Source organism: Artemia franciscana, chromosome 17 (assembly GCF_032884065.1).
Source record: "Artemia franciscana chromosome 17, ASM3288406v1, whole genome shotgun sequence".
In the NCBI taxonomy this organism is placed as follows: Eukaryota; Metazoa; Arthropoda; class Branchiopoda; order Anostraca; family Artemiidae; genus Artemia; species Artemia franciscana.
The window spans coordinates 25,142,707-25,157,846 of NC_088879.1; the positions used below are offsets into that span (position 1 = coordinate 25,142,707).

The window sequence follows — 15,140 nt, forward strand, 5'->3', positions numbered from 1 at the left end:
GTATCCTACATAACGAAAGATTATTTCAAAAGATTTTGAGCTGTGGATAGTTTTGACAATTCGTTTGCTTTGGGCTATTCAGCCTTTCCTTGTTATGTCTTTGTATTATACTTAGTCTATTATTTCATTACGTACCACCTCCAGGAACTTCTTGTAGTAAGCAATTTGTAAGGAACTTGAAAAGGAACTCTTGGTTCCTGGCCTGACTACTAGGACTGTTTGCTTCTACTGAAGCTCTTATGCTTTCAAGTAATTAAATAATGTGAAGTCACGACGTAGAGCGTCACAGCTTTAAAAGATCATTCATATATAGGCACTTTAACAATTTTTCATCTGGACTCGTTAACATTTTCAGAAAATCCTCTCTATGAAACACAAAATTAGGCAATAAATTAGGCAATAAATTAGGCAATAAAATTAGGCAATTCAAGCAAAGAATGGGGTATTCAAATGTGTAATAGGGATTACAATAAATAATTTAGGTTCCAAGTTTTGTTAAGGTTGGGAAGACATTAAAAGCTTAATCTTAGCTGCACACTGTGTAATTAAAAAGTTTAAGGAATTAATCACTGTGGTATACACTCGTGCAGAGAGGACTTACGGAGACAGTAGCGGCTCAAATGAATTGCATATACAATCGCAGAAACAAACTGACAAGTCTCTGGAGCAAATCGGGGCTTGAATTGTAAAAAAAAACTTTTTTAAGAAAGCTAATATGAAAGAACGTAGTAGTTTTAGAGGCATCTGGTTGCTTCCATAAGAAACAGATTAAGGTTTAACTTAGACTAAGCTTTATTTCAGACTAAACTTTAGCCTGAACGGGAAGATTCTCGCAAAGCTCGGCACACCTGTCCTCTCCCTCATTTCCTGTATTTATCGCCTTTAAGGGACTTGTTCACGCGAAATGACAGACTAAAATATGGTCTGTTTGGTGTAATTACCTTGAGTTATTGCTTCGATACCCAACATAAAAGAGGAAAACATTCATATTAAGATATGAAAACATGGTAAACCATAGTAAACATTGTGCATTGTACAAAAAAAAGCATTTGGAACATTATTTGAGTTTTTCTGTCAACATCCGGTTGGAACATTATTTAAGTTTTACCGTCAATATCCGGTTTACGGATGCGAATTAAATAAAAAGTCATCGCTTAATTTTATTCTTTGTTACTGAAGTATTCTTGTTTTGCTTTTTATTCTTTTTTATTACTTCACTTTTTCCTCTGTTTTGTATGAGCGAGCAAAAATAAAACTATCATGATTACTACTTACGTATTAGATGATAATGGTGATATTTATTAGGCTAAGATCTGATGTCGATAAAAATTTAAGAGAAGAACAGTGTGATTTTAGGAGAAGGAGATATTGCATTAACCATAAATTCAGAATTGAGAAGCGTCTGAACCATCAGGCCCTTTAGTTTTGAGTTATATAGGTTATGAAGTATTATAGAAAATTTTGCTAATAAAATAAATAACAAATATTGTGCTGGTAATATTTTTGAATACACATGAGTTGTTTTTTTTTCTTTATTCTTATTATTTTGAATATGTTCTTGAAATATTCCTTTAAATGTTAAAACTATTCATGAAATATTCAATTATAAAGCAATTAAAACGTTAATTCAAAGTCAATGGAGTTAGAAGGTCGCCTCTATGCTCTAGTACTTGATGTATTTTTGGATATTAGCCTACAAAAATCGCAATCACCTTAAAAATGTTGGCATTTACGTTGAAACATGGCAGACGTATAATTGAGATTATAATGGCCTTTTGATTGTCCCGAGCTTCTTTGTTGTTTGCAAAAAGAGCCATGGGGTGTTCCGCGGTTCGAAGCATATTCTCCACTCGAACGTCGTCGACTTCAAACTCAAACTGATTCTCATATCCAACGTTAACTATTCCTCTAATACCAGAAAGCTGCAAGAGATACATGTTCTTCGTTAGCAAGTCATTCTATAGAAGCGTACAATATTTACTCTTTAAGCACAACACTCCTGCTTCTTAAACACTATTTCCAACTTCTGTGTTTAAAAAATCAAACAAAAAATCCCCCAAAATGAAAAAACACCTACAGTCAAAGTATTTATCATATGTATTTAGCTATAGATATCAGCTTTTGGATAGGTGGTAGGCGTGGTCTGTGCACTAAAATTCACAAATAAGATTTTTTAGCACAAAGTGTACATATTGAAACTGAAACTAAAAAAATGTTCTAAATAATTAGGTTGAGTCCATGTGGCGATAAATTTGGGCCAAGTCAATGGATTCTTTCGGAAGTTTAGGTGTGGTGGAGGGAGAGCAGGGGTGCGATGACACTCCAAATATTCACAAATTTTTACACTTCCCAAAGGACTGGGACACTGCCAGGCTCAAACACATTGGGAAATATTTGCTGGTGACACAATGGAAAGTGCAAAGAGCTATCAAAACAGACACTTTCTGCATTTATTTCAATTAGACTTTTCACAAGCATTGATTATATCGAGATATAAGTTTATGATACTACTAAAAAAATTATATAAAGTATTTCATAAAAAAACTAACATCACCGAAAAAAACTGGCAGAAGCAAAAAATATGAATATGAATAACATTCACATCACAATAAAGTGAAAAGTGCTTATAAAATGCGTTTATAACGGTATCAAAATTTACGCCATTTTTATAGTACTGATGTCAGTCAAAATAAGAATTAATGGTTTGAATTGGTCAAGTGGAAATTCACACAACCATGAATATCCTGAAAATTAGGAGAAATTGCGAATTATATTTTCAATGAAAAAGCCTCTAAATGTGCTTGCACAGTTTTTGGTAGCGGCGGCTGCCTAATTTAAAAAAGTAAGAAGTAAGAAGTAAAACTAAGAAGAAAGATAAATTAAAAATCAGCAAAAAATAAGCTGAAAACGTACAACATGAAGCAACTTAAGAAGGTGAAGCTTTTTATAATGTGTAGTTTTCTTTGGGAATAAATGTAAAATAATCAAAATTTTTTCCTTTTTTAATTACACAATTTTTAATTACATAAACGAATATAGGAAAATTTCAGAAAAGAGCCTGAAAACCCTCAAAAATTGTGCCAAATCGAAATAGAAAGTGTTATTATTAGGATCTAGGCCTATTCAAGAAAGCAGCTTAACTACTCTGGAAAGGCTTTCGTAGTTATCATCCATTATGTCACCCATACTCTGGTGCGGTGGTCCCAGAAAAGAAGAATTTATATTCGAAATTTTCCTTTTTATATATAGTAACAATTTCTTCTTTTTTTTACATTAAAACCCTGTTTTCGTACTCTAATTTTGATAAACATTTTATTCTTCTTTTAAAAACAAGAGAAGAACAACAACAAACAATTTAACTGGAGAATAGCCGAATAATAAATTCATAGACTATTTTTTATACAGTCAACTCTCGATAATTTGAAACTCAGTGGACCACAGGAAAACAATTTACCGAGTTCAAAATAACAATGGTTCAAATAATCAAGAAGGAACAAGGAAATACTTCCAATAAACAATTGCTTTATTGAAAATATATAAGCCATATTGTACATACATACATATAAACTGTTTTATTTAATTTCTTAATCAACTGTGTACATGGAATAAATTAAAAACCATGCGAAGGAAAAATGATTTTGCAAAATAATCTATGCTTTTTTATATGAAGCAACATCCTTCTTACATTAGTCAATTCAATTTCAACTGGGACTAAAGCTGTAAAGAAATTATCACTTGTTTCTCTTCTAAGAGCGTAAGAATGTAAGGTGTTGAGGGGTTATCTTAACTTCCTCAATTTCACTGAAGTGGTTCTTTTTTTTTATCCTTCTCCTCTTCATTGTTGCAGCGGTAGCTCCAACCTAGTAAAGAGCAAACCACAGCCCATAGTAGCCAGAGGTTAAAAAACGCATTCTGAAAAAAACTGCCTAGTGAAAAAAAAATCGCCATCTGACACTGACTCAGGAATAGTAACTATTTATTACGGTTCGACTTAAAAGTATAGGTTTATGGCGAGAAGAAATTTATGGTGTTTCGAAAACAAGCCTGACACCCCTCGAAAATAGCGTCAGATCAAAATGAAAAGTATACCATTGGAATCAAAATGGTCAAAAACCTAATACACTGAAATTACAGTCCCCCTCCTTGAACAACAAGCAAAATCACTTTTTGAATCGGTAGCACTGATCAGTCTCCCTTTTTTTTTTTTTTTTTCTTCTTTTTTTTCTTTCCTTTTTAACAGGCCTTGCGGGCTACCAGAACATCATAGAGAGATACTTAATGGTTCATTCCAAAACTATTTTTCATATTCACGTGCTCTTTATAAATTCCACCATCTGGTAATGCCATATGACACAAAAATGGCACTTTTTGTGCCATTTCTAAAGGGATGGGGCTAGCAAAATACCAAAACATCGTAGTAAAAGCTATTTCTCATATAGACGTTTTCCCTATAAAATCCACCATCTGCAAGTGCCAAAAGGCACTAAAAATGACACTATTAATGCCATGACTCAAATGGAAAAGCTGGGGCTAGTGGACACTCAGAACTTCTTAGAGAGATGTTTAATGGCTAATTTAAAAGCTATTGCTCATATTTATATTTTTAGTGCTTTTATCAGTTCTATCATCCTTAAGTACATTATAGCACCAAAAACGACAAATTTACAAAAAACCTCCCGTAAACTCCCCCTCCCAGCCCAATTAGTATGTCTCATTAGTCCATTGGGAGAATTCACTATGAACTCTCTAACACGGTCAGCCGACGTTGAGGCTCGCGAAAAGATTTTTGAAATATCGAATGTTTTTAAGAGCAAGAAATTCATAGAAGAACAAAATCTTGAAATTCCAAATGACTATTCCTTTACGTACGTCCTCCCCTCCCCCTGTTCACAAAAATTCAGCTTCACCAAATATAGTTTAATGCTCTCACTCTTTATAATAGAAGCTTTTAGTTTAATGCTCTCACTCTTTATAATAGAAGCTTTTATTCACTCAATGTTGTATAAAAGCTAAGCCAATTACAAATGTATTTGCTGAATGAGGTCCAATAACTAGACTTTTGGTACTGACATAATTCTCCATAGTATTTGGGCAAAGGGCTGCAAGTTACACGAATTGGTCCTACAAGAACAAATATATTGAATTCGATCATCAGCCTTTGATTCAGAATGGCAAGAGTTCAGTTCCTTAATTAGGCATTTTTATTTCAATCATGGTTTTGCGCCTTATATATGATTATTTTTCAGCTAATTCACTGTTTTTGTTAATTTTTTGGTGAATTGTGAAACTTTCCGTACACTATTTTCGAAACAAAATACGCCCCAGACCCCACCCCCTTGCCACTTAGGAGTTAGAGACGTGTAGGCATATGATTCTGGAACCACTCAAAGTTGTATGTTCAAAGAAGGATTATTTGTTGTTATATTTATTGTTCATATTATATATATATAAATAAATAAATAAATATATATATATATATATATATATATATATATATATATATATATATATATATATATATATATATATATATATATATATATATATATATATATATATATATATATATATACACAAAACAATATAGAAGTTTTGGTAGAGTAGAACTAAACCGATTAAGGTCACTTTTTACAGTATAAAAATAAAGCATTTTTTTAGCAATACTAAAGTGTATTTCTTACAATTCAAGATTGTTAATTACTCACAATTGGTATTATAACTGGTTACTTGATAAATCAATCCAATATTTCTGTCTGCTGTTCAGTGAATTTGCGGTTATTAAAAAAGTATTTAATTTTATGCTTATGTTTTTAAGACAATTTTAATTGTATTCTGAAAGTTACTGATATCACAGCTGGTGTAAGACATTGAAAAGCTTTACAGATTAATTTGTTGTTGTTAGGCTACGTACTCACTTTTAACTAATTAATCAACACTCTTGTTTTTTATGCTTGGTTTCTGTGTTTTCAGTAAAGTGTTAGTTTTCTATAATCCTACAAACATAGAAAAACATAATTATTGGGTTTATTTGTACTAGTTTTATTGATATATGTTAAATAGACTGTGAAGCAATAATTTTTATTCGTTTTAAGTTTCAACTTCGCTCTTTACTCCCCCCAAAAAACTTCTTCTTTTTTTAATTAATCATCTTGAAAAGCCAAGAATTCGACATCGGTTAAAGCACCATTGACAGCAATTTCAACGTCCATATGAACAAAATACTCAAATGGTAAACTCATCACAGTTTGGTAGAAGTAAACACTCTGTCTAGAGGGATAGATCCTGCTAAAGCTGGTGAATGACAATCATGGGGGGTTTTCTATTCCCTTGGCAAGCCCACTTTTTGATGCAGTTATGTAGGGGGGTAGAACTCACATTCATATTTTCGCATTCTCACTTTTATCAATGCTATCCAGCAGAATTTATATGTTTTTATACAGTATTGTCAATCAAGTCGTCCAAATGACTTTAACCAAGTTAACCAACCAAGATGTTACAAATTCAAATTATCGAGGTGTTTCTTTTTCAATTTATCAAATGTTTTTCAAAAGACGTTTCGAGTTTTTTTTTTTTTTTTTTTTTTTTTTTTTTTTTTTTTTTTTTTTTTTTTTTTAAGCGACTAGAATAAGGGAAGGAGGACGAGCGTGCCTAGCTGTGTTGGCCTCAGGTGGCTTGGTGCTATGGTGAGTTGTTAGTAGAAGCAGTAGTGTAAAACAGAATGATAAACTGTATTTTCTTAAGGGGGAAGGAGGAAGCACTCTGATCCTCCCAAGGTTTTATCTGCATATTTAATGTGTCGTGTCTTTCTTGTAAGCATCTTTTGCCAGCCCAATTAAAGGAAACGTTAAAAATTACTAAGTCAACATGTCAAATTTTTTTCCTTCTCTGGCGGGTTTGACCATCTATTTGGCTTTGTCTTGTTTTCTTTTATTTGCTGATCTGCGGTTCCAGCTTATTGCTAGAAATTCGTGGACAGACGGTGTAATCTCTATGTTTTTTACGATCAGGGTTGGCCTTAGGCCGAATTGATGAGTATAACATAACATTTTGGAAAGCAGTGTTTAATTTTGTACTGGCCGAGACGGCCATTTTTCGCCAGTAATCAGGCCAGAGCCTAAAATGTGTGAGATGCAGTGGGATCTATAGTGTATAGACCCTACTACTATAGTCTACCCAAGGTCTATAGTATACCCAAGGTTTCTTTCCATGGAGTTGTGTTTTTGTTTTCAACTGGAAAGCTGGATTCTAACAGGTAAGCAGACAGGTATCAGTTTCAAAATTACCTTTGCTCCTTTTTAGTGATATTAATAGTGATATTGTGAAGTAGTGATATTAGGAAATAAGCCCGCTGTAAGAAAATCTACTTTTTAACCAAGACGTTTAGATTTTGCCAACGCTGTTCAATAGCCCTTGATGGGTTGAACAAAATATATGAGATTCGTTTTTACATGCACAAATTTGTTCGTACGATACCCCGTTTAAAATTTTTTTTAGGGGGGTGGAGAACTTCAGTGTTGTGATGCACGTTTGAAAAAAAAATCGATTCAATTTTTAAGACAAAAGAGGGACATGTAGGAAACAATTAGCTACTATTAACAAGGCAATTATAAGTAACAATTGCCTTGGTTATCTTTGTGATGATTGGTTGGCGTCTTTTGTTAGTTGGTGTACCTATTATTTGCTTCCGATTCTGCTTATGGTGCAAAAATTCGAGTTTCGTGTCCACTACAAAGAGGGATGTGCATATAAGATTCGACTGAAATAGTATGATCATCTTCTTGTTTAAGGGGTTAGATTCAGCATTATATAAATTTCAATGGAATGGAAACTTTAGTGTTGGGGTTCACAATAAAAAGGGAATAAAATCTCGTTCAAATTTTAATACACAAATATCTCGCTTTGTGTTGTTTCGTTTGGCGTTTTTCCGAAGTTGCGTCACTGCTCAATTAATACTAATTTTCATTGCGCGTCGTTAGGTATTCCAGGTTGTGTCGTTTTTATTAGAGTCTTGAATTTTTTTTTTCTAGTCCCTTTTTATCAAATAAATGCCCTTTTTAGGGTTAAAAGGGTAACCCATCCCTGTTAAAAATCTATTTTTCGGCGCCAATTTGGCTAAAATTGAATGAGGGGTGAAGGGGAGAATTAGTTCATGCATTGTAGATTACGTGTGCCACACCTTGTGAGGGATATTATTGGCTCTTACTCGTCACTTTCCGAGTGATTTTTATCTTTGTCTTTTTACTACTACCGGAATTCATCAGAATAGATTCATCAGAATTTGATTAAGTTTAATTTTGTTTTTATAAATTAATTGAATACAATAGTGTATTTTGGTTTAATTGGATAAAATTTTAGCTTTTTGTATGTATGTAATAAAATTTTACATTATTTTTGTTTTTTAACGTTAACTTTGTTCAATTTTCTTTTTAAAAAGTAGTATTCTCGTAACCCTGTAACCTATCTTCATTCTTTACATTGTTTGCAATAGAAAATATTAATTCACTTTGTGTCATTTCAATTTGCGTCTTGGTTGTTTGGAACGTAATCCCGACGCAAAATCAGGTATTGGTGTACGAGGAAAAACGGGTGTTGCACCTTGGTCGTCTCTAAGATTAGCGGTCATCATTGTTTGCTACTTGGTGTACCTATTATCTACTACAGATGTATTTATGGGTACAAACACTTGGTTTCGTGTCCGATAAGGAGAGAAGCGTACAAGTTAGGAATGACCGTTAGAGCAGGGTCTTCGTATCCAGGCAGTCAGAAGAGAGAAGCTATATGTCTTAGGAACGGCTAAGGGTATTAACTTGAAACTGCCATGGCCACTACTACTACTGCCACTATTGTGGCTGCAGCTGCGACTAGTTGTGATTGTGATTGAGATTAATTATGACTGCTACTGTGGTAACTTGCGACTGTGACTGCGATTGCTGTAGACTGCAGCTACTTCTGCCTGTGACCGCTTCCAGGAAATGCTTAGGGGGTTTCTTAGCAAAATCGAGACACACTACCTGAATGCTGGCGGCCAAGAGGGCACATCAGCATTATCTCAAGGACAGCTAAGGGTATTAAGTTGAAACTTTCAGGGAATGTTAAAAAGTGCTTGGTGGGCAAAGGACCCCTTGTCCTTTTTAGATGCCCCCCTGACACTCATCAAAATTTTGAAACAGCTACTTTATTCAAAATAGTGACTGGGTCTAACAATTAAAACAAAGTCCCGACTTTGCCAACCACAGTCCCCGCGAAAAAGCCTTCCCTCAGGAGCTTTCCCTGAAGAAAACCAAACAATTAAAAGGAAAGATGAAGTTAAGTTTACAAAAAGGGCATTTATCTCATAAAAAGTGACTAGAAAGAAAATTCAAGATTCGAATCCAAAGCGAAGCAACCTGGAAAACCTAACAACGCGCAATAAATCTAACCCATGAATCTAACCCCTTAACCAAGAAGATGACCATACAATTATAATCGACTCTTATATGAACATCCCTCTCTGTAGGGGATATGGAACCCAAATTTTTGCACCATAACAAGAATCGGAAGTAAATACTAGGCACAGCAACTAGTAAAAGAGGCTAAACAATCATCACAAAGATAACCAAGGAAATTGTTACTTATAATTACCTTGTTACTAGTAGCTAATTGTTTCTTACATGTCTCTCTTTTGTCTTAAAATTTGAATCGAATTTTTTTCTAAACGTGCATCACAACGCTGAAGTTGTCCACCTCTTAAAAATATTTAAACGCGGTATCGTATGAACTAATTTGCGCATGGAAAAATGAATCTCATATATTTTGATCAGCCAACCAAGGGCTATTGAATAGCGTTGACATAAATCTGTACGTCTTGGTTCTTGCCCTAGGCGTTCAAAAATAAGTTGAACGAGGGTTCAGTTAAATGATTTGATATGACCAGGGTCCAGTTACACGTACAGCGGTATTGGACACTTACTTCGAAATATGCCAATTCTTCTCTTGGACTACCACTGATTATATCCATGCTTAAACCTCCTACAAGGTTGAAGTGTATTTGCAGTTGTTTGTCAGTGTTAGAAGCATTGTTGTCTTGACTATCCATATATGAATCTTCTTTCGGAGTAAAATCTCGATAGCTTGACGTCTATAAACAAAAAAGATGGCACTGTTAAAAAGAAAAGTATAAGAAAATATATCACACATCCTCTACTGCGAACTGAACGCTAGGATACTCAATACTAGATAATGTCAAATCTCAATATTCCATCCACAATACTACCGCAAAACTAAATACGCTTGGAGAATACTGCAAAATTTGAGCGGTTAATTGCAACATTTTTTTTGCCACAAAACAAAAGACACAGTATGTTGGCATTTACTTCTTGTTTAATAACGTGTCACATCATACATCTTTTAGTAAATACTGATATGCACCTCTGACTTATGGAATACTACCTTAAAGACTTAATAGAGATATTGTGGGTTTATCAAATTAAGATACTATTTTAGACCGTATTTATGCACAACGTTTTGGGCTAATCGAAAACAAACAAGTTGCTAACCTTTTAGGTGAAAATTCTCTCTCCGTGGGTACCACCATTTCGAAGTGCCCACACTTAGTTTAACATCACCAAAATTGTGATCTGAAAGTCTAACGTAACACCCTGAATTTTTTTTCATTTTGTTTTACATCCCCCTCATTTTTCCCTGAAAATTTCAACTTAAAATCCTATTCCATTCCTTACCTATTGCATCTGCGTCATTTTCACAACATAATTGCCTTTAAATTAATTTGGTTTATATGAATAGTATTAGAATTAGCAGGGGTTCTGCTGTTACGACTTTTTGACAATCTGCACGCACACAGTGTATTCTGATTTAGGCTATTTTGTTTGGATGAGGGGTCAGTAGTGTGAGTCTATAAGCTCAGCTACATAGGACCCTGATATAGGTGGTTACCTGGGAAAATCTTGGGAAGGCAAACAGGAAGGGTGAGCAAAAGCAAAAGATGGCTGGCCCCCGACCCCCATTGCACTTCCTTGGAGAATGGCGATAAAAAAGAAATCAGCACCATCGGCAAGGACTGTAAAGTCTAATGTTGTATTCCTTACCTTTTCTTTTTTTGAGGGTAACCCATTCTTACCTATCTATTATATATCCGTGCTTCACAATAGCCATAGACAGGGTTTCCAACCAAGGCTGATTTAGAGATTGGAGTAAAAAAGAAAAATTAAGGTGTGCTATGAAAAGAAAAAGAAAGAAGAATCGAAAACAAGCTATGAGCAACTAATTTAGCATTGGTAGTTTATATGCAAATAAACAACTTCAATAATTGTCTTGAAAAAAGAACCCCAGATATTCCTTATTTTATTCCTTCATCTATATTATGTAAATGAGTAATAATATATACAATGAGTTGAAATTGCAATTAATCAAGAAGGATACTTATAGAAATTTCTCAGGGTTAAACAATTGACCAGCTAGGTCTATAATAGTAATTGGCATACCGACCTGAAAATATTGTAAATTGACACAGCAGGCTTGGATTTCAACAGCAAGGCTATAAATACTATATCGCCCCTCTTAACTAGAAAACAAACACTGAATATGAACAAATTTACCTCTTTTGTGTCTGTTATAACTAGCACTCTTGTTGGTCCAGCCGCTTCAATTCGGGCACAAAGGGATCCAGATCCGGGACGAAACTTTTGAAGCTCAATTGCTTGTTCGGCAGGCAAATCTCCCTTTTCTCCTCTGTACAACCGAGTAACTGGCTGAGAGGGCCCAATTACTACATCAGCATATGGTCTACATAGGACAAAAAAAGATATGAACAGAATGAGTTTGAACGTTAGGATTTTAACACCATGGCAAGAAAAACGAAATTATATTCTTCGTAAAAAAAAAAGAAAAAACTTTTAAGACTATAAATTGCAATCAGTTTCCCCGATAAAAAAAAAACAAACAAAAAACAAATGTCGTCTACCTGTTTTCAGTTTAACTCTTAAAGCTCCCTAGAGGATACTTTTCTAATTCAATATGCGAGTCAATATACGGCATAAAACGATGTAATAAAGCGAACTAGAGAGAAAGTCCCCCTTACGCCCTTACAAGTAGATATTAGCATTCGTAACAAATCATATAAGTACTTACAGTTTGACCAATAATAGGTAAGAAAAGGGTTCATGTTTATAAAAATGGTTAGTAATTAAGAAAAAATATTTGATAATCAATCAAATATACCAAATAATGACCTTAGCACTTTACACTATGACAGGACCAGTATGTTGGAATTGATATGCGGGTCACAAAAAAGAATTGAAATCTTCATTATAATCTTAATCTTAGAATTTGTGGAGATTCAGAGCCTATTGTGGGAAAATCTGATTTTATTTGTAGGCAGATAGCTACCAAAATTTTCCTTTCGGTATTTTCTCCTATATACTGTGTTCTCAATTACCTTACCGTAGACCTTATATCCTCTTGTCTTTCAAAAGGTGCCTAGGGATTTGACAAGGAGGCTCCAGTCTTCGTGATATCCTGCTGCGCCAGCACATCTTCCCGATCAGATTGCAGGAAAGTGTTGAGAAAGCGGAGATCTGACTGGTAAGTACGACATAGCATGCTACTAGGAAAACTCTTCAGTCTCAATCCTGCAGGTTGCCACTGGAAGATTGCAAACATAGTCAAGATATTACCAGCGACTTTGGCCCATGATACTTGTAATAAGAGGCTGGTTGGTCATTTTTCGGATATCAACATTAGGGACTCGATCTTTCTAGCGTATACTGTCGGTAATATCGAAGACCACACTGCCTTTCCATGACGATAAACAACAGTTCGAATAAGAACAAATCCTTTTACTAGACAGTGAAAAAACAATCAAAAAAGATACTGGACATTTTAATCAAATGTACAGTGATCGTCATCAGCAGAAATGCTAAGCAGACATACCTGACAATCACTGCACATGTAGTTGAAATATCCGGTATATTTTTTTATGGTTTTTTACTGTCTAATAAAAGCATTTATCCTTATTCGAACTGTTATTTTTGCTAGTGTATATTAAGGATTCTTCGGAGATATACATTTGCTACGACCAGGACCCGAAAGTCTTACTCTCCATTAATATGCCATCGCTCTAAATTCCTCAATATAAAGAAAACAGTCATGAACAGACAATCTCGAATTTAGGAGGTAGTTTAGGGGCTTGATTTAATATCCGTGTATACATCAGAACATAACAGCAGCTTGAAATGAGGTTGGAGAGGGTAATTTTTTTGTGCAGTCACATTATTCTCGGTTACTTTCTAAAATTTTACCGCCTTCGCTTCATCAGGGCCATATTATTCCAGTATCAATAACTGCTGTTGAAAATGCAATTAAGCAACTGAAATCTTCATCCATTTATATTGATGGTATTAGTGTAAATAATATAAATCCAAAGTGTGTTGTTCTTTTATTTCATTTGCAGTTGTTGTTCCAAATGTGTTTAACATCTTCTCTGGTTCCGGATAGCTTTCTCTGTGGAAATGTCACCTTAATTCTAAAGCGGAGAAAACTCCCTTCTCAATGTTCATCTTATCGCCCTATAACCACTACGTGTAACTTGAGTAAAATCCTTGAATATATTTTAATTCCTCATTTAAATGAAAATATAAATTTCGGATCGAATCAATTCGGGTTTCAAGCTGGTATTGGTTGTCAACATGCACACCGTGTTCTTTCTTCCGCCCTTAAGAATAGCATGGCTGAGGGGTCGCCACTTTATATGTGTACTTTGGACCTTTCTAAAGCTTTTGAAAATGTAGTTCACAGTCAAGCTTTTTTTTTCCTTTTTAATAATGGTGTAAATTTTTCAGTCATTTTTCTTCTTCGTTTTTGGTATGAGAATTCTTTGCTCCGAATTAATAAATCTGTATCTCCGTTTGTCCGTTTATGTCGAGGTGTCAAGCAGGGAGGGGTTTTATCACCTAGTATATTCAAAATGTGCATTTCTGGTATTTTAGATGAAATTAGATCAAATTATTTTATTGGACTCTCAGATGTTTCTTATCTTGCTTATGCAGATGACCTTTTACTTTTGTGTAAAAATAAGCAAGGTCTCTCGTTTATGGTCTCAAAAGTTTCACGTCTATTTTCTAATATTGGTCTTTCTCTTAATGTTGAGAAATGTGAATTTCTAGTTTTTAATGGTCCGACTTCCTCTAATGCTCCCTTAGCTTGTCGTGGTTTTTCAATACCCTTTGTTCCCACCTTTCGGTGGTTGGGTATTACTGTTATGAATTCAATTTCTTGCCTACGGCAGTGCACTGTTCGTGATGTTCAAAAGAAAATTCAAACGGGCTATTCTAAGATAGTTGCTAATCGAGGGAAGTATAATAGACGTGCACTCGGTAGACTATATGCTACATTTTGTGATCATTCTGTCCTTTATCTTTCTGGTCTTTATCCCCTTCTAAAGAAAAATGATGTTCATCAGATTCGGATTTTTTATTTCAGATATTGTAAATTTTTACTTTATCTCCCCCCTTGGTATAGCAATAGAAAGATAATTCGTGAGTTTGATGTCCCTGATATAAGTGCAAAGTTGGCCCTCATGTATGGAAGGTTGTCGGAATCAGCTTTTTATCGTTTATCGCCTCATCATCCTTTGGTCCGTCTGTTCGGTTAATCTCATTGTAGCTTAATGTTTTTTTCTATTTGTAGTGTATTTTACTTGTAGTGTATTTCATTTGTTTTTCTTTTTGTTACTCCACAAGTGCCATAACTTGTTATGATGTGGGTTAAAAATAAATTATTATTATCATTAAAGTAGTCTCTGAGTCTAATTCAAGGCACGTAAAGCCAGTCTTTTTCGAAAATCGTCACCGTTCACAAGTCCCGAAGGATTTTCGCGTCTCCGATTCTTAGTCTGAAATTTATGTTTTCCAACTTACTGGTAGAGGTAAAGACAGACACAGAAGTAGGCTCGAGGTACAGGAATTCGACTTTACCTAAAACTGTGACTTTGCCTCAGCAGAATAAAGTTTCGCGTGTCAAATACCTCATATTTGCTATTTAGCCCCTTGTCTTTGAAGATTCTTGCAACTAATTTTAACTGAAGTTTATTTGTATTATTTCATATACTATCCGAATAACTCAAATAGGATAAAGCAGTTTTTGGC

The 15,140-nt window shown here is 34.4% G+C and overlaps 1 protein-coding gene across 1 annotated transcript in view; it reads right to left on the reverse strand.

Annotated features, from left to right (window-relative positions):
- Positions 1-15,140, reverse strand: part of LOC136038050 (intermembrane lipid transfer protein VPS13D-like) — a 214,910-nt gene that overhangs the window by 48,846 nt on the left and 150,924 nt on the right. The window contains exons 28-30 of the mRNA XM_065721001.1: positions 11,595-11,781; positions 9,950-10,117; positions 1,713-1,922 (exon numbers count right to left, since the gene is read on the reverse strand). Coding sequence (XP_065577073.1) covers positions 1,713-1,922; positions 9,950-10,117; positions 11,595-11,781 — 565 coding nt within the window. The remainder of the gene's footprint in view (positions 1-1,712; positions 1,923-9,949; positions 10,118-11,594; positions 11,782-15,140) is intronic.